Source organism: Solenopsis invicta, chromosome 4 (assembly GCF_016802725.1).
Source record: "Solenopsis invicta isolate M01_SB chromosome 4, UNIL_Sinv_3.0, whole genome shotgun sequence".
Lineage (NCBI taxonomy): Eukaryota > Metazoa > Arthropoda > Insecta > Hymenoptera > Formicidae > Solenopsis > Solenopsis invicta.
Window position 1 is genome coordinate 21,228,134 of NC_052667.1, and position 18,088 is coordinate 21,246,221.

The following is an 18,088-nucleotide window of genomic DNA, read 5'->3' on the forward strand; positions in this document are numbered from 1 at the left end:
CGTTTCTTTAAACTTTTCTTTCAATCTGCTAAAGATTTTATCGTTTTCCGGCGATATGTACTGGCAAGAATTCTTTTCTACTTTTTCTATTGCTAATTTATTTACATTTTAATTTATAAAAGGATTAATTAAATCTAGACTAACAGATTTAATAGCCTGATCTTCGTTAAATAAGGCGATTATCTCAGTTTAGCGTTAATTTAAAAGCTAATTAAAAAGAGCTTATATTTGAAAACAATTGTGAATGAAGATGTCATTTAATTCAATTCTGTTTTAAAAAATTTGATTATGTTTTACATTCGACAAAAAATCTGCGACTGCACCACTTTAACGCGTATATTCGTATACCGACATCGAGCAGAATGTGCATCGATGGATAGATCCTGTTAGAAGCATTTGACCATTTGTTCCATCAAGTGCGCCGAACCTCTATCTTCACCTCATCTGGTCGAAAATCAGCACTGCAACAAATCGCGTGACGAGCGAGAAACGTTCGACGAGAACACCCGAGTGAATTCCGAGGATGCAACTTCCCTCGCAGCGACGGGCGGGAATAAAAATGGCGCAGATTGGGGAACGGATAGAGAGAAGCGAATCGTTGGCGGGTCCCACAGGCCGATTTGACGGGTACGTTCTCTTGATGTTTCATCCGTCCGCACTGCCCTCCGCCCCCTTGCCATTTCGACCATTTGCTACCGTCGCTTGTAAATATGAGCGGTCCTTCATTCGGACAGAGAGCAATAGCCCTAACAACGTCTTCCTGCCACCGTGCCCGGATGCCCGTTCAGCGCGACGGCGGTTTCCCTCCGTTAGGGAATGTACCGCCATTCCTTTCCTCAGGGCGGTAGACTGCGGAAAGAGAGAAGCGGCCGGAGTGGACGAAGAAAGGGACGCGGCGCGAGAGAGCGCGAGGAAGGAAAGTCCCCCGACAATCAACGTCTATGGCGCCGCGCCATCGTTCTTCCCATTTTACGTGGTGTCGTAAAAGATGCTTGTTACGAGCGGCGAACGGACAAAATGACGGATCGTAATAAGTTCTCGTTCAGCCGACGGCGGCATTGTAGGCCGGTCTCGCCCAAGTTCGAGACAACGACGGTCGTAAACGGTCGGGATAACCGAAAAATGATGAACGAATTTTGCGAATCATTGCGAGATTCGAGCCGTTCGGTTGTTACGTTTTGTATTAGCCGAGTGATATAAATAAATCATATATGTAGCACGTGTAACATACTAATTAATGCGCTACATTCAGGTACAACAATATTATTAACATGTGGCGTGTGATATATGATGATGGCTTATACATATGATATTTCACAATGTACCATCTGTGTCCATAAATTTAAATGGATGTTTAAGATCGCGCATTTTACGTGAATTCTCGCAATTTTAATCATTAGACACTCTTAACGTCGCAAACATGATTTATTTTCTATCCGTTTCTTCGCGGTTAGACAAATTGCAGCGTAATAAAGTTTTATAGCACGCCTCGGTTGCGTGCGATTGTAGCCGGTTCCTTCTACATACGTACGTATACATGCACCTATAAGGATATGCGCTCCCGTTGCTTGTGTGTCCGTATAAATTGCCGAGCTCACTTAGCCGGCCAAATTTATTCCAATCCCGTAATCCACGCCTATTCATATAGATGCAAATCGGAGAAACGTGTGCCAAATTCGTACGCATCCTTCTGGAAACGAGATATCTCGTGGGGGAAGGATAGCCTACCCGTAGTCCACTGTACGAGCCGTGCCGAGAATGAATTAATCCTTGCTGAGAGGAAAGAGGGGGAGAGAGAAAGAGAGAGAGAGAGAGAGAGAGAGAAGCGCGACCTGAGTAGATGCCGGTGTAATACAACGCATTGTCATGGTCCCACTGGAAGCCGACATTCGGGCTTTCGAACATACACCGCGCGAACATTACGATACCCGACGTACTACTGGCTCGTCCTGACCATCGTGAATTATTAAATGCCCGAATTAAATGCCGCGCCCGGTCATTAAACTGGCATAAGTCACACTTGCGTTCTAGTGGCCGCGTCGATGAAATATTAAACCGGAATTCTACAACGACGAATATATCACGGGCGACTCTATTATATCCGCAATATCCGTTTGTTTGCGCTCTTTCATGCTATTTTGCACTATGCAAACGCTACGTATTACATGCAACGTTTCTATATACCTTTGCGTTCGTAGAAAGAGACATGTATACGTATACATTTTGTTTTTCAATAATTTCCCAAAAATTATAATATCGTTCAATCTATCATCTCAATTATTTTCTGAAATTAATCTGATATTTACATCTGATGTCGACCAACGAATTGCCTGTAAGACTCATTTTCATCGACACGCGGTAGGCGCAACTCAAGATGTCTGGGGAAATGAAGCTATGCGGGCCGGACCCGTTTCATCTTCCTGCAAATAATTTAATCCTGACTAAGTACATATTTATGTCTGTACATAGGGAACGCGTAGGTAGCGAAGGGCCGTAGGTATATAGGCGAAATACATGGCTTAAGAAGACTATGTGCTCACCGTTCTACGTAGCAGAGCGCCGCGTCACGTGGCTTGGTGCTATTAAATAAAATAAATAAATAAATTTTGAAAAAGCTTAATTAAAAAGATAGTATGGAGTTGTGCCAATCGGTTTCTTTCGCAGAAAAAAATTTCTTTATTCGGGAACCATTCGCGACATTGAAGATCTCTTCTCTCCATCCTTTTATATATCTTATTTCTCGTCTGCTTCGTTCTATCGTCTCCTTCTTCTTCCATGACGATATACTGTGCGGCAAAGTAGTTGAAATTGGACGTGGCAGTGCATCCAAGACGCTTCTGAATATCCGAGGAGTTTCCTCGGAGATTTTCCGGGCGTAGTATTTAATTTGGTCGTTGTGAGAAGAAGCAGCAGCGGATGGGCAGAGTAAAGGGCGAAAAGGTGAAGAGGAAGGCAAATGGAGAAAATACGAGAGATAGAAAAAGATGAGGAATCGGATAGAAAGGAGAGACTAAAGGAAAGTGGGAGAGGAAAGAGCGAGAGGTCTTACTCGCGATGAAAACGCTTCGGTAAGATAGCCGGTACGTAGACTTAATAACTTTGTAGGTGGACTATTTTTACATTTCTACCATTCGTGACTTTCAAAACCCAGATTTAAAGTAAGCGTCGTTGCCCGAGCGTCGCGCTTTGAATAAAAATTGCCTTCAATGGAGCATTTTACGTTAATGCTCTGCTCTCTCCGAAACGTATTTATAATGAAGAAAGCGCGGGGCGATGAAAGCGGAGCAGAAATGCTGAAGAAAGTAAAGGCTAACGGTGATTTATTAGTAATTGTAATAGAGTTAATTAGATGGAGTTCTATTGATAGACAAAATATCTCAGATTCTGAATGACCTCGCAGAGATGACTAATTCGCACAGTCATTTGGCAGTTCAGCACGGATAGTATTCAGTGTAACACCAATGTAACTTGAATTTACATACATTTCTTTTTAAACATAAAGAATATTGTTGTAACAATCGTAGGAATTTTTCCGACATTTAATGAAAAATGATATTACAATGCCTTACTCTTCTTAGCTCAGGCTAAGTAAAAAATAAGAATAAAAAGAAGAGACTTTTATATATAAATATAGCGAATAAAACTTAATTTTATTTGTAATCTTTTAACAAAATCTGAATCTATTTTTCTACTTATGGCGAATATTATACCGAGAAAAAAGTTATTGACTAAATTTTTCCGCTCGATTAAACTTTTTCAGTTGATGTATTTGATTTAAATACATAAAAACTTCAGTTTAAGCATTTATATGTTTAACTAAAATGCATACATACTTGAATTGAAGAAATTCAATCAAGTTGAAAAATTTAGTCAAATTAACAATTGTCTAATAATCATTACTAATAGTTAGACATAATTGCATTTTATTTTGTTAGATATTTCACTCATTTTACAAATAAATTTCAGAAATAAAACAGAGCTAGAGAACGGACTTAGAAACTGTCACTCGTAGTGCTGTTAATAATTTTTATGACATGATTCAGTAGAATCGTCGATTTGGTTATTGATTGACTGAACTGTCCGGTCTATTTCTATACACTGTGGGTCAAAAGCATTTCTCAAAGGCCGACAATCTTTGACCGAGATCCGCCTTTGATCGGATCCGGAACAGAGGTTTGCGACGAGAACGATTTCACAGGTCGTATGACACTGCGTCACACAGACCGTATGAAGAACCGTATCAATAGGCATGGTAAAGTTAGATAAACGTTAGGCATATGAATTCTCTTCGAGCAGTAAAATATTAAATAAAAAAGTATTTCTATTCGCTGTTTATGATTTTGAAAAATCGTGCCGGAGAACTTGGATTAATCCCTATTCGATTAAACTTTCACGGCGCCTTTCTTCGCAAACGTCGCAAACAGTTGTCGCGTAGGTCGATGGCATAGAATGCCACAGAGCGGGTTCGTCGTTCCGTTGCCGTGCGACCACTTCACTTATGCGCACTCGTCGGCTTTATGGACCGAGACTTGGTGGTTACAGTAGCACGAGTCTTCTTTCTCGCTTCCTTTTCTCTCGTCTTCGCGAGGGAACTTCAAACCGTTCCGACGTTACGACGCTAACTTTTGCAAAGTGCCGAGGAGAATAGAATTAGCTCGACGTCTGATAATAGCGCGGTTGCTAATCGCCGGGAACGACCGACAGAGACGAAATAGGAACGGATGAATATTCATTCGCGCTCAGCGACGCGGAAGTCTGAGCGTGTGGTCTCGTAATATATGCATTCGCGACGTACGTTCCTCGATTCGAACGACAGCCCGGCACGTAGAACGTGGCAAGTCGTCCCGCGAATCGGACGGCCGATCACCTTCTTGAAATAGCAAATATCTCTCGCCGCTAGTCGACCGAACGGATGCAGCAGGCACAACGGATACAACGGATGCAACGGAGGAGGGGGGATAACCTGCTGTTATCGATATTCAAAAAGCCCGTTTTCGACGCAGAGGTATGTCCGGTGTGTTGACGATAAAACGCCGATACACTCCGCGGACGAAACATCAACCTTCGCAGAGTCGGCGCTACCTAGCTGCGGTTATTTGCATATTTCAATTTCCTCTGCGCAACACCGAAGGGGTGCCGTCGACGTGCGGCTGAAATACACGAACGCTCAAATACACTCGCATACCCTCACGCGCGTGCACACACATTCTCGGTTCTCTCTCTCTCTCTCTCTCTCTCTCTCTCTCTCTCTCTCTCTCTCCACCTTTCCGTTTTCGCACTCGTGTGCGTGTAGGTACCATTGTCTGTGTGTGCGCGACGGTGCGTCGCGAAGATCCAACGGAGAAAATTTCGTTGTCATGGACAACCATTACCACGCCGGGATATCGCGAATGTAAGTACATACACTGGCACAGAGCTCTTTCGTAGCGTGTTGGTGTGTCTCCATGTGTGTAAAGTCACGATACGCTTGCACACACACACACACACATACGCGCGCGCGCGCGCGCACACACACACACACACACACACACACACACACACACACACCTCGGTAGCAGGGGGTGTATGTATGTGTGTACCGTCAGTTAGAAACGCTTCTCGTTCCGCCGCTGCGGCTATATTACCTGCGTCCCTATTATAAAAGTCATTTCGCAGGACACTCTTCCCTGTCCATTGTACCGGTGCATTTCAATTTTCGCCCAAGATGCAAATTCCACCTCTGCGTGGTCCCCGGCAAGCCGGTCCCAACGCTGGCACGAGGACTTCCGTATACTATAACGGGTGATGTGTGGGTGCGGCCGGTGGGTGAGTCTACCAGAGGCTCGTTTCGTTTCAATTCATTAGAAGGACCGTAAAATCCTCATTCCCGGACTGCCTAGTACCTGGTTAAGAGCAATTTGGTTGGCGCGACGCGCTCTTTCTTCGACTCCGCGGTCGGGAAACTTTTCATTCCTGTTCACCGTGTCACTTGGGAGCTTTTACTTTCCAATTTTCGACAAGCAGCGCTGGGTGATTCGAGGGTTAAAAGAGTTCGCTCTAGACACCGGGATTTAACTTTCGCGCGTTTCTTTTCACTTCGGGATTTTCAACCCGTGACAATACACGCGACTTAATTCGAGACCAGATGTTATTTTTCACTCTTCTCTTTGCTCCAGATTTCTCACAAATGCCAATTAGTTTTCTCTTTCAAAATGTATTGTATTGTATGATAGCAAAAAATATAATTTTAAAAATCTTTGCCAATGATTCATTTCCATCAAAGGTATGCTTCTGATTTGTAGCAGAAAATAATCTCCCAATATCCTGTGTCAATTAGTTTCATGACTCTGTATATATTCAGAGATTTCACTATTCGGTATAGAGAATGAGATTATTATTTTATCGCCTCCGAAAAACAAAGCGGGGAACAAATTGGTCGGATTCTTTTTTCGTAGTATTCGAGTTTGTTCGAATGAACGACGTAGCCTCGCAAAGCTACCCTTCCTCGAAAGGTACGGACCGATATAGGGCATCGGCGGACATCCGATGGGAGAGCGAAAGAGGGGAACGGCGACTGTCGGAAAGCGAGAGAGAGAGAGATCTCGTTGTATCGATCGGCGTCATAAAATCCATTTTATGACTTGGACGCTGTCCAGTGACTGGTGTATTAGCCGTCGCATTGCCTCGCAAATAAAACGCTCTTCTACTCTTGAACCCCCTTTAACCACCTCGCCTGGCCCTCGTCGACGTCGGACGATGCCATCAACTCTCGTTTGTATCTCTCATCCTGCTTTCTCTCTCTTTATCTATATGTCTCTCCCACCCTCTCTCTCTTGCGATACACGTCGGCAGGTTTATAGGCAAAAACTCACAAGCTAGACGGTCCTTCTTCACGGTCTCATACCTCTCGGGGTTTTGCCAGCCTCTTCGCATACGGTCCACGGCAACGAGGAAAGAACTACTTGATTATCTACCTGCGTCCTCCACGTTCGTTCGACGACGTATTTGTTCCCACTCGAATCAGCGTAAAACAGTCTATAATCCGGCTTCACTGGATTTGCATGTGTGTGTCCTCGTCGTATATATCTCAAGACAAATGAAAGCTTTCCTCCGGATCGTAGCGAATCTGTAACGATGACCTTTTCGCGTATAATACGTGGTACTTTTCTCCTCGCGTGTTTAAACAATAGCTCTGCTCCGCTACATACACTCCCGATTCGCTTACACAGTGTTACAAGCAATAATAATAACCGTATTGTTCGCAATGATCAATACCGGCGGAGATTTCGCAACGTCATTGTGAAAATTTAACTTTATAATATTTATGCGACATAAATTATACACAAGAAGGTAATACAATATAGTAAAATGTAATACATACATTAATAGAATATATCGTTCTTATTTTATCGCGTTATTGTAATTTTACATTAAACAATCTTTTTATACTTTATTACGCCCCATATTTATCTCAGCCTCGTTTAATTTGCATTATCGTATGCACTACCAATATACTTACTGTATTCGGTCACTTGAGTTTTACACGGTGCATCGCGGTGAATACCAACGTAACAACGTGAGAGAAAAGCGGACCATCGCGCTACAGTGGTCGTTCTCGCAAATTGGCCTCGCGCATCGAGGATCAGCGAGGCCCGCGTGGACTCGTGATAATTAATCTCAATTGAATTAATTAGATTTGCCTGTGGAAAATTAAGCACCTATGGGATGTGCGAGTGAATCACACTGGAAATGCCGTACGTTCGGCGCCAACTTCAATCCTTTTTGTCCCGTATCTTCGTTAGAAACTTAACGACGAGACAAACTTCCTCGCGCACCGATTTGCCGCAGCTAATCCACGTCGTTGTTCGCAACTTGTACATTCGTATGCGTAAGCCTGAATATGACGAAAGTTTGCTGCACATGCAGGTGACTATGCGCATACCTGATGACAAGCTGTTTCATTATCTAGAATCAGTGAATTGTTCCTACACTACCAAATGTATAACTGCTTCATCTGCAATTTGCACGGGGCCGCGCCGCCACTCGACGCTTCGCTGTCAAGCTAATCGTAAGCCTTATCGTAATTGCCTATGCCGCTAGACGCGACGCGACGTGACTACGTCGAGGAGGAGGCGTGTCAAAATCGCAGTATAATCGTTACCGCTCGTCGCGTTAATTACCTTACACAGTGAGACTAGAATTTATTTCGAAAGACATTTTTCCCCCTCAAGTTCTTTAAATATTCCAGTGACATAATCCAATTGCATTTAAACATTTATTAATCTGGAAACTCTAATGAATTAACTCTTTTAATGGGGTCGTATTCTGTCCCAGTTCGAAAATAGATATCTCAAGAGCGGCTCTCTGATAGCGGAGTAAACAGCAGATTCCAAAGTCAAACTTACACACGTCAAACTTGCCCGCTAATGTATATATCCATTCGTGTATCTGGAGTACATATCTTATTTTCCCCGAGTGGACCGTATTGCGTCGCTCGCAGATTGAATTTAACCGAAAAAGACAAAAGCGGAGCAGGGGAGATTCATGGCAACGCGCGAGGAAACGATTGTCCCTGTTCTTGTCGCGTCGCTGGGAGCTAATTCATCCTCGGGAGGCCCGCGGGGCTTGCGATTTGCCGTCGCGACGAAGTTTTCTATTCCCGCTGGTATCCGGGTCGCAGAATAGGGGAGCCACAACGCACACGCGAGCCCAGTCCCCAATGCAATTAAGATAAGCGCGACCGCGATGTTTATAAATATTTTCGGGCATTTCCGAAATAGCGAGAGCGTGTATTCCCGTATCTGACGTCGAGTACCCGCGGCGTCGTGACCGGCCGCAGGCTACAGCCCCACGCGAACTTTCGACCACCCCGTCCCGTCCCGTCCCGTCCCGTCCCGCTGGTCCACGCTTCTCCGACGAAGGGAGCTTTTACACGCGGATTTGCCCCGGGTTAGGTTGGACGTTCTACGTGCGAATGAGATGTACTGCGATGCCGGAGATAACCGTGCGAGCCATGGACGCGTGCGACGTGTCGCATGAAAAATTACAAGTGCGCGCAGCGCGCTCCTCGCGCCTCTCTTACTTCCTCGTTCTCTCGTTTACGCGACGTGACTCCTCGGAGAGAGAAAGACCTCCGAAAGAGAGATTGTACATACTCTCCCGCCACATCGTCATGAAACTGCGTCGTCGAAGTCCTCGCGCGAGATTAAAACGTCTCAAGTATCACGCCGCAAACCAGCGTTGTTCAGAATTTAAGTTTCCTTTCCTTCGCGAATACAAGCGTAGTGATTTATACGAATAGTATTGACAGTTTGTTAATCAATTTGTCGCTTAAATAATTTCATACGGATCAAATAAATAATTGAAAAAAAATATATTAAAATTTAATGCGAATTGAATTGCTGTTAAAAATTAAGCAGCTTAGAGATTGTGTACGTGTGTATAAATTGCGCTAAGCGCTAAATTTAATTATTTTTGCAACAATAGAAACGTATTATTATATAATAACGTAATAACAGGCGATGTAAGAAAATAATTAGGGAGTGAGACGTACGTGTGTAATACATTGGCATGAATTAAGATTGAGATTGAGTGCGCGAATGGATTCTCCGCACGTGAGTGTATTTAACGAATTTAATGAATTCCGTAAGTGACAGAATCGCGCTGATAGAGTCGTGTCATAAATATTTGCGCAATCTTGGCTCTCCGTGGTCTGTCCGCGGGTTTTGCGCTACGCGTGCTTGCTCACATCCATCTCCCTATGTTGAGATAGTCAAATGGTGATCAGATAGGACCAAGAGGCCCTTTGAATAAATTCTCAGACCGATAGGAAGGCGGTCCCAAGGGGTTTGCTCGACAGTGCGATAGCCGATAATGGTCTGGTTCAGGCACCGTCCAATATTCTCGGGTTAATTACCATCGTTTTAACCCGCCGCGATATCGACGCTATTTCTTAAACCGAGTGTGGTTTACAAAAATTAATTCTACAGATTTTTATTTCTCTATATCTTTACACTACCGTAATGTTATACCGTCGAATCCTAATTGACGCCTGTTACCTTCGTACAATTCGTCTTATATAAATGGATATATTACCTCGTGACAATGACTTTCGTCGAAATTGGCTCGATTACGGATACTCGATAAAGAACGTTATATTTTGTGTAAATTATAAGTCTGCGTACAATTTTACGGTAACGGATAAGCAGCATATGAACTTCTGAAGTGCGACTAATACACGGCTATTTATATCAACCACGAGATAACGGCCTGATTCTAGAGTGTTGCGCGAGGCTTGCGTGAGCGCCGACGTTGGCGCGGGTGTGGGTGGGTTGTTTCCGTCGCTACATCGATATTACTATCTGACGAAGATGATAGCGTAGCGGACTCGCATAACGTGTTCTGCAGGGGCGCGATTAAGCGACGTATTTTACGAGTAACGGTATATCGCGCGCGGGAATCGAAACGCGTCGCGTGGGTGATGAATCCCCGGGGGGTGTCCCTGCAGAAATTATTCTTCCGTTGTTGACAAAATCAATGGTCGAAATCTCTCGGCGGGCGCGGTTTTTTGACGGTGACCGAGGCGGCCCGTGTTGTACGCGACGCGGTCGTACGTCGTCGTGGTCATCGATGGGCAAGAGCGGGAGCGTCATGTCTATTTTCGTGCGACAACGCGCGTTCGCGGCTTCAAGAAATTCGGTCGATTCGCGTGAGATCCATACATTTCCGGGGCGCGAAGGCGGCTTCGGGTCTCGTGTTCCCGCACGTCGTGCGTCGTAAAAATCGCGGCGTGAAAGTTTGGCGAATGGTGCTGTGCCGGCAATTACGCAACGAGAACTTTCCATCCATCTGTCTAATTACGATAGCACCCTGCCTTGCGTCACGCGTATAATCGCGTTATTCGTAATCGATCTTCGAGATTCGCCGCGCGGGGCCCGGGGTAAAACTTTTATTCCGACGGATCTCTCAGCTGTACAACGTCTGTGTAAAAAGCTTTTCGTTTTACGTTGCGCGACCGTTGCCGATAAACCTCGCCTCTCGCAAGCGAGCACGCCGTAATATTCCTCTAAGTGATTACGCCGCGCCGCCGCGCAAGCCGAATTCTCGCGTGCCCGCTTGTCGCGACCGGCCGCCCCACGATGCCTTTATGATAAAAAGGGTACGCGGAGAATTACTCTCTCGCGGATGCTATGTCGTAGTACACGCGACTTAATCTTCACGAGAGATAAGATTTCTGTTTTTCCTCGTTTTCAGGCTGTGCGTTCCTCACCTACTACAGCCGTGACAGCGCAATCAACGCCCAGAACGCTCTGCATGAGAAGCGGACTTTACCAGGGGTGAGTGTTTACAACGTTTACTGCAAGCGGTTTACCTACTTTTCAACCAATTATACTCCATTAATGCCATCTCATTCCGCGTCGCGCCCACCCTACCGAGGAAATCTTATCTCGGTCTCGCTTAATAAGCGCTCTCTCGTTAGTCCGCCATACTGCGAGCGTGCGCTTCGGTTTCTGGGGGACGTGAGGCCGTCCTCTGAAGACCTATAGGTCTAGATATATTTTTCTTAATCGTCAAGTCCCATCGACGTGCAGCGTGTGCGCGACGTTCCGAGTTTACGGAGTGTATCGCGGCGCGGCGCGGCCCAAAATTGTTCGGCATTACGAATACCTCGATACGCGTGAATTAGCTGTCGAGAGACGCAGACGCTGCGTTCGTTTTGCATGGCGAGACCGTTGGAGCGGCTCCAAGTTTGCGGGCGGGACTTCGAAATATCGATTTATTTAGTCTCCGATTTCCGTTCCATACCTCATGGAACGGCCGTTGAGCGTATATACGCGCGTAATTTTTAATCGAGTTGCGTTTGCGCGTGAAAAGTTCTAAATACGCACGCCACAGTAACGGATACTTATCGCCGTATGCCGTTTCTCCGATTAATTTCGGCGATTTGGCCGTCCGCGACTCGGGACATTAAAATGGCTCGACGTGACGAGTTAATCTCTTAACGCCGAGGGGGAGTCCGTTTAGGGAGGAGGAGAAGCGGTCGGGTAAAAGGGGAAGGAGCGCGATCGCGGGGATGGCACTGACGCGATGTATCATCAGACTTTCCGTGCGGGATTTCCTGCAAATGCCAGTACCGCCAGCACGCGTTCTTACACCCTTCCCAGATACGCGCGAAGAGCTTGCGTTTCTCTTCTACGGGGACTGTGAGAGGATATGCACTTGCCGCATTCGCCTAAGAAAAGTCGGTCTCAAGGATATAAGGAAGGGCGAAAGAAACGGTATGTCATAATCGTAGGGTCCGAACACGCGGCGTTCCTTTTCTCTCTCTCTCTCTCTCTTATTTATGGCGAGTAATGTCGTAAATAACGCTGGACATATCACGTTATCCTCGCCGTCTGAGTTGCTAACTCGACGCAGCTCTCCCTCGTACAACGTTAGAAAGTTACGATATCCGCGGGACGTTCGAGATATTTTCACCGGACATTTATCGCGTCCGTAGCTCGTGACACTCGGCCTCGAATATCGATGCCCCTCTTTCTTCGTGTAGTGTGATTGATCGCGTCATTATTTCTTTTAGATATATTTTTACGTATTTTTCGTAGTTAAACCCTTTCGCGTTGCTTAAGGTCTCTCGAATGCCCGAGTTGCCGAAACTCGCGAAATTTTCTATCGATCGTGGCCCCGGAGGCCCCAAGCCGCGGCATCGCCGGCACTGAATGCTGCTTAACTGCCAGAGCGGTGCCAACACGCCCCTTCCCATTATCTGAGCTACCCCTTGGAAGTCTGTAGCGAGTACTGGCGTTATGTTTCGTTAATCTATCCCCGAAACAACGCTGCTACGGTCTTGGCACGGCTGCCAGCGGAAATCGTTTTAAATGTTATGCCGAGGGATGCGCGCCGGGCGGAGGGCACGGTTGAGTTATGACTTTATGAAGAGGCAGACGCACGTACGCGCGTACGCCGACGAGGGTTTTTTTTTCTTCTTTTGCATGCACGCGGTTTCCGCGTGTTGGCCGCCCGCGAGATATATCTGAAAAAAATCTGCACGTCCGATTCTCGTGATATATGCGTCGCGGGCGAAACCGCTCCGTCCGAAATTGCGCGGTTTAGTCCACAATCCGACGACAGAAATATATATCGGCTTTTTTGTTGCGTTAACTTCGAACTCTGGCCGATAGTTAGGATTTTTGCAGTGCCACGACATGCATTCTCAATAACATATCTTTCAATTAAAATTAGTTAAAATAACGACGGCAAAGCAGGCTTTCGCAAGTTTGTAATTCTTGATTAAATTTCTTTTCGGCACAACGATGTCGCAAAACGACATATTTTTATGATTCCCACAGGGATGGCTGATCCGCAAACATTTGAGTTTAGTGAATCCATAAATATGAACTCAATACACACACACATTTATATGCTGCAGACACTTATGCGTTCATGTTTTATGAGAGAGAGAGAGAGAGAGAGAGAGAGAGAGAGAGAGAGAAAGAGCAATAATCGTTGAACAAAATTCGAGGCAAATTAAAGGATAATAAAAGGATAGAAATGTGGATGAGAATCAAACTCACATATGCAAAGAATCCCGAAATTCGCGATCAAAGTATTATAGCAAGAAAGTTCTCAAAAATCAAGTAGAATAATTATTTATAAATTTTTATTTCAAGCAATAGTTTTTGAAATATAAAGGCTTAAACGCAATCAGAGTTTGTTATCAATTAGCTTTAAATTCTTACATTTCAGAAACTATTAATTAGCTCTTTTGTTAACTATTGTTAAACTATTTTATTTAATTTTTCAAGAACTTTTCTTGCTGTATTTTTGATTCGCGAATTTCGAGATATCCTGTATATTCGATGTATATTCGATGTATAAAGCAGGATGTAAGCTAAAGTAGATGTAAACTAAAGTTGACTTTTTATTAAATTTTGTGTTTATTTAATTTATTTATATCTCGCATTTATATTAGTTTTTAAACATATATTTGTCAAAATAGAATTTGAAAATTCATTTAGACGCGCCATGCAAAATTTGCCATCGTGATACCTAACTAACTAGGCGCATATATGAACAGCTGCCTTTGGCTGTCATGCCATTGCCATGTATTCCTCCTCCTGTCACGTTTGCCGCGTCTTGATAAGATAAGGCAGCCCAGAATGATATTTAAACAGATGCTCGTCAGGGGCTTGCAAATTTCACTTTGATCAATCGAGTCTAGGATCTCTCAGTTTTCGCTATACATTACGCTAATTCGAACTCATCGCGAGCTTATAGAGATTGCGATCTCAGCGTGAAGTTGCATAAAGTTACGTAACGCGTCGCGCTATGTATGCATAAGTCGCGTCAGCCCGATCACATTAAAACACTTCGGCCGGAGAACGCGACAGTTATGCAAATCTTAATCTAGGCGCTTACATTCACACCGGGGCGGTTTTACGAGCCGTTACACGAGAGGGTAACGGAGCTTCCTCCGAGATGCCGATTTCATTCATTGGCGCAAGCTCCTGTAAACGCGACTAAACATCTGCGTTGGCGATATGTACGCGCATTTACGATGCACGCGCTCGCTCGTTTGCCGATCGAACCCTGGCCGAGTCGTAATATTCGAATACACCTGAGGCCATAACTCGGTCGAGCAACGGACCCTTCATAAACACAGATCTCGGAGCCGAGCAGCGCTGCTGCTGCTGCTGCTGCTGCTGCTGCTGCTGCTGCGCAAGCAATAACAATGCCGTCGGTCAGCATCTCGTCTATACTTAGCTCGCGCTTACTGCGGAAGCGATCGTTGCACGTGCGCACGCGAGAGAAACAGAAAGCGACAGAAAGTATTTCGGCTCCCCGCTTCCGGCCGTTTCCGTAATACTTCTAGCGTAGCTTGACGTGGCGTGTCAAACTTGTTGCTATACATACGTCCGATGATTCAGATCCCCGTCCCTTCCTTGAACGCTAAATTTAATGGCGCGTACATATCGCTGCTTCGACTTTCGTATACGCGGTACCGCACATCTCACCGCTGTATTTATCAACATCGTCATTAAGCGAACTGCATGTAAAATAACAATTACGTCACTCGATGCCGTCGAGCGTTCACTCTTTTTCTCCCTTTCTCTCTCTCTCTCTCTCTCTTTCTCTCTCCACAAAAAAAGAAAAACGATTCGCTTAATGTATTCCGTTTGGTGGATTTAAATGCACATTGCAGTTAACCGACTTTATTTGCTTTCTATTCTCTCTATATTTTTTTTCTCGGTCTCATTTGCTGCACTGAATCCGTATAGAAATATCCGAATCTTTTCGCTTCGGTAAAGCCTTCCAGATTTAATTCTTGTTTATTTGCTTTACTTCGTAAGCCATGCCTGAAACTTGGCCGTCGGTGTTGGTCTAGGCAGCCTCAACATTAACAAATCGCCAGATGTTCGCTGGTATCTCGCCGGCGACAGAAAAATTCGTATACGTTACAGCTCGTAGATAGGAATCCGATCTGTGCTCGTGGATGTTATAATCTTGGAATTTCGACGAGATATTCGGGAGAATGGAGATGGCTGCATTTTGAGGTACTATAAAGATCGATCGAAATGGCGAATTGGTATCACAAGAATCGTCAAATGAAAATGCAATTTTGAGGCATCGCCCGAGCGTCATGCTGTACGCGGAAAGTAATGTTCCGCCTAGCGCGTAATCGCTTGGCACCGGTTCCCTCGTGAGAATTGAAAAAATGCATTAAAGCTCACGCTTGCTTTCCGGCCGCTGCTGCTAGAGACCTTCGTTTTCAGTCGAAATCATGAGAGAGAGAGAGCTTAAGTGGCGAGGACGTCGAGGTGACGCGATAAGGAACGTTGAAATTCAGACGGACGAATTGCGGGTGACAAATTGGCGGGCCGATTTACGAGGGTGTAATTGGCGGTGTCGCACCATGGGGTTTACGCCGCCGGTACCGAAAGCAAAGAAACGTAGGCGCATGCAGCGAAAAGGCGAAAGGAACGGGCAGGCGAGAGGGGACGGAGTTCGCGCGGATTTGCATAAGGCGAGCGATACTCGCGCGTGCAAAACTCGACGTGGAGCCTGAAAAAAAAAGGGCAGGAAAAACGAGCGGCGGCGGTCGGGTGCGCTCGTGAACGTGAAGGCCCAAAGAAAAGAACGGAGCTGTCCGAACTCGTGCATTGTTTGCATTCTCTCCTAACGAAGTTTTTGCAACTACAGCGTGCACCTGCGCCGCACTTGCATTCAATGACATTTCAACGATTTCAGTCACTCCGAGTGTCCACTGTCATGCATAATTCACTGTCTCAGAGTAATGATAAAAATGTAAATTTTTCACGGACTCCTATCGCTAGCTCGATTTGTACAGAGCTAAAGGAGTAATACACCATTATGTTAATTTTTCGTTTTGTATCGCGCTACGTATATATTTTTAATAAGTCCCGTACCTTTCTCGTTCTACGACACAATGGCCTGGATTCAGCTTCGCGATGAAAGGGGATTTACAATCCGCTGACAAAGTGTATTAAAAGTAGCTATTATATATATTTCGCGTACACGGCGTAAAGTCGTCAGATCGTTACGTAATTATCGCGTGACTATTACGTACCGAGTTGAAACGAGGTCTCAGTCGCCATCAAACAATTACGCGGATCTCGCTGCGCCCACCGTGGCGACGGGGGTCGTTTTCGCGGGGCAAAAGATATCGAGACGAGAGAAGACGAGAGAAGGAAATATAGACGAAGACGGAGGAACGCCGAGGAGGGATGGAATGGAAATGGTAGGGGATTGGAACCCAAGGGGGGAGTCACTCCCGAAGAGAAGCAAGCCGAGTGGCGACGCCTCAGTGACCGAGCTTACTCTCCCTTGTGCTTTCGTTCGCAAGCGCGGCCCGCTAGATTCTCGTTTCCTCTGTATTACACACGCGGTCACTTACACCTGCGCACGAACGTACACACCTATACATCCTCGCCTTTCCCTCCGTACATCTTTGTCTGTGTAACGCCCCGCGCACACAGAGCCCGTCCGCTTTCCTACCTCCCTCGTGGTCGCCTCGTGGACCTTCCCTTTCGACTTCCGCGATACAGCCCTGGGAGCAGTTACGTGCGCCCTTCGCCGTTCCATTCCCTCGTTCTTTCTTCCCCTCGTGTTCGTGCATTAAATTGTTACGTATCCTTATCAAGAAACTGTCTCTCTCTTTCTTTGGTCCGCTGCGAAAAAAAATTTCCAACATTTTGTGCGCACTCGAAAGCTTCATAAAAAAAAAATATAAATCTTCATGGATCTTACATTGGATTAATATGATTTTAATAAGCCTAAAATGCCACGTGCGTCGTTCTTGTTGCCTACTAAGAACGAAAGTGCTTTGAACAATCATAAACGAATATCGTACACGCGTTTTTCGTGACAGTGAACAGAGTTTTGTATTTAATATTTTACATGATTGCTACTTTAAAAGTCATTGTTAGACCTTTGAGTGAAGTTTATGTTCAGTGAAATGATTTATATTACATTAAGATTGTGATTATATATTAGAAGAGAGAATTTGTGAAAATTACGTGTACTGAGTTGCAGTGACCGTTTACGGTCTGTCGAGTTTTATCTCTACGTGTAATCTCTGGAATTAGTGCCGCGTTATTTGCTATTCGGTTTATACATCGCAACAACATGGTCGACTTCATCGCCTATCCGGAGATCTCCTATCTCTACGATGAATTTATGATGGTACGACAAGCTTCTCTTTTAATTTTACAAATATTCATGTAGGAAGAAAGATTGGAGCGCAATCACATTGTAAAATATCACATGTCCCATTTAATTATATATATCAGAAATGTTATTATTATTAATGATCGGGGAATTACATCAGCCGCTAATTATTCACATCCACCCTGTGTAACAGCTGCGACTCGTTGCCTTCTATGGCTCATTCGGAGGCTATTAATCGTACAAGAGCTATTCTAGCTCTAATATGAAACTATGAAACTAATATATTGTGAACCATACTAAATAGAGCCATGATATATCTCTAAACACAGATATTAATTTCTAATTTCAATAGAAATGGGAGATAAATCGATTCTATTCAAAATGATCGCTCATATCTTTCTAAAACCGAACACGAACCGAGTGA

General features: G+C 44.9%; 1 protein-coding gene and 1 long non-coding RNA gene across 17 annotated transcripts in view; one reads left to right on the forward strand and one right to left on the reverse strand.

The window, feature by feature from the left end:
* LOC105201456 (CUGBP Elav-like family member 4) overlaps nucleotides 1-18,088 on the forward strand; it is a 574,742-nt gene that overhangs the window by 45,734 nt on the left and 510,920 nt on the right. For 14 of the 16 annotated variants that reach the window (XM_039448049.1, XM_039448052.1, XM_039448055.1 and 11 more), the window contains exon 2: nucleotides 11,233-11,315. In XM_039448049.1, coding sequence (XP_039303983.1) covers nucleotides 11,233-11,315 — 83 coding nt within the window. Of the gene's footprint in view, nucleotides 1-11,232; nucleotides 11,316-13,922; nucleotides 17,680-18,088 lie in introns of those variants that run through there. The other 2 variants (XM_039448065.1, XM_039448060.1) reach the window with 2 other exon arrangements.
* LOC120357520 overlaps nucleotides 1-18,088 on the reverse strand; it is a 232,954-nt gene that overhangs the window by 39,242 nt on the left and 175,624 nt on the right. The window lies entirely within an intron of this gene.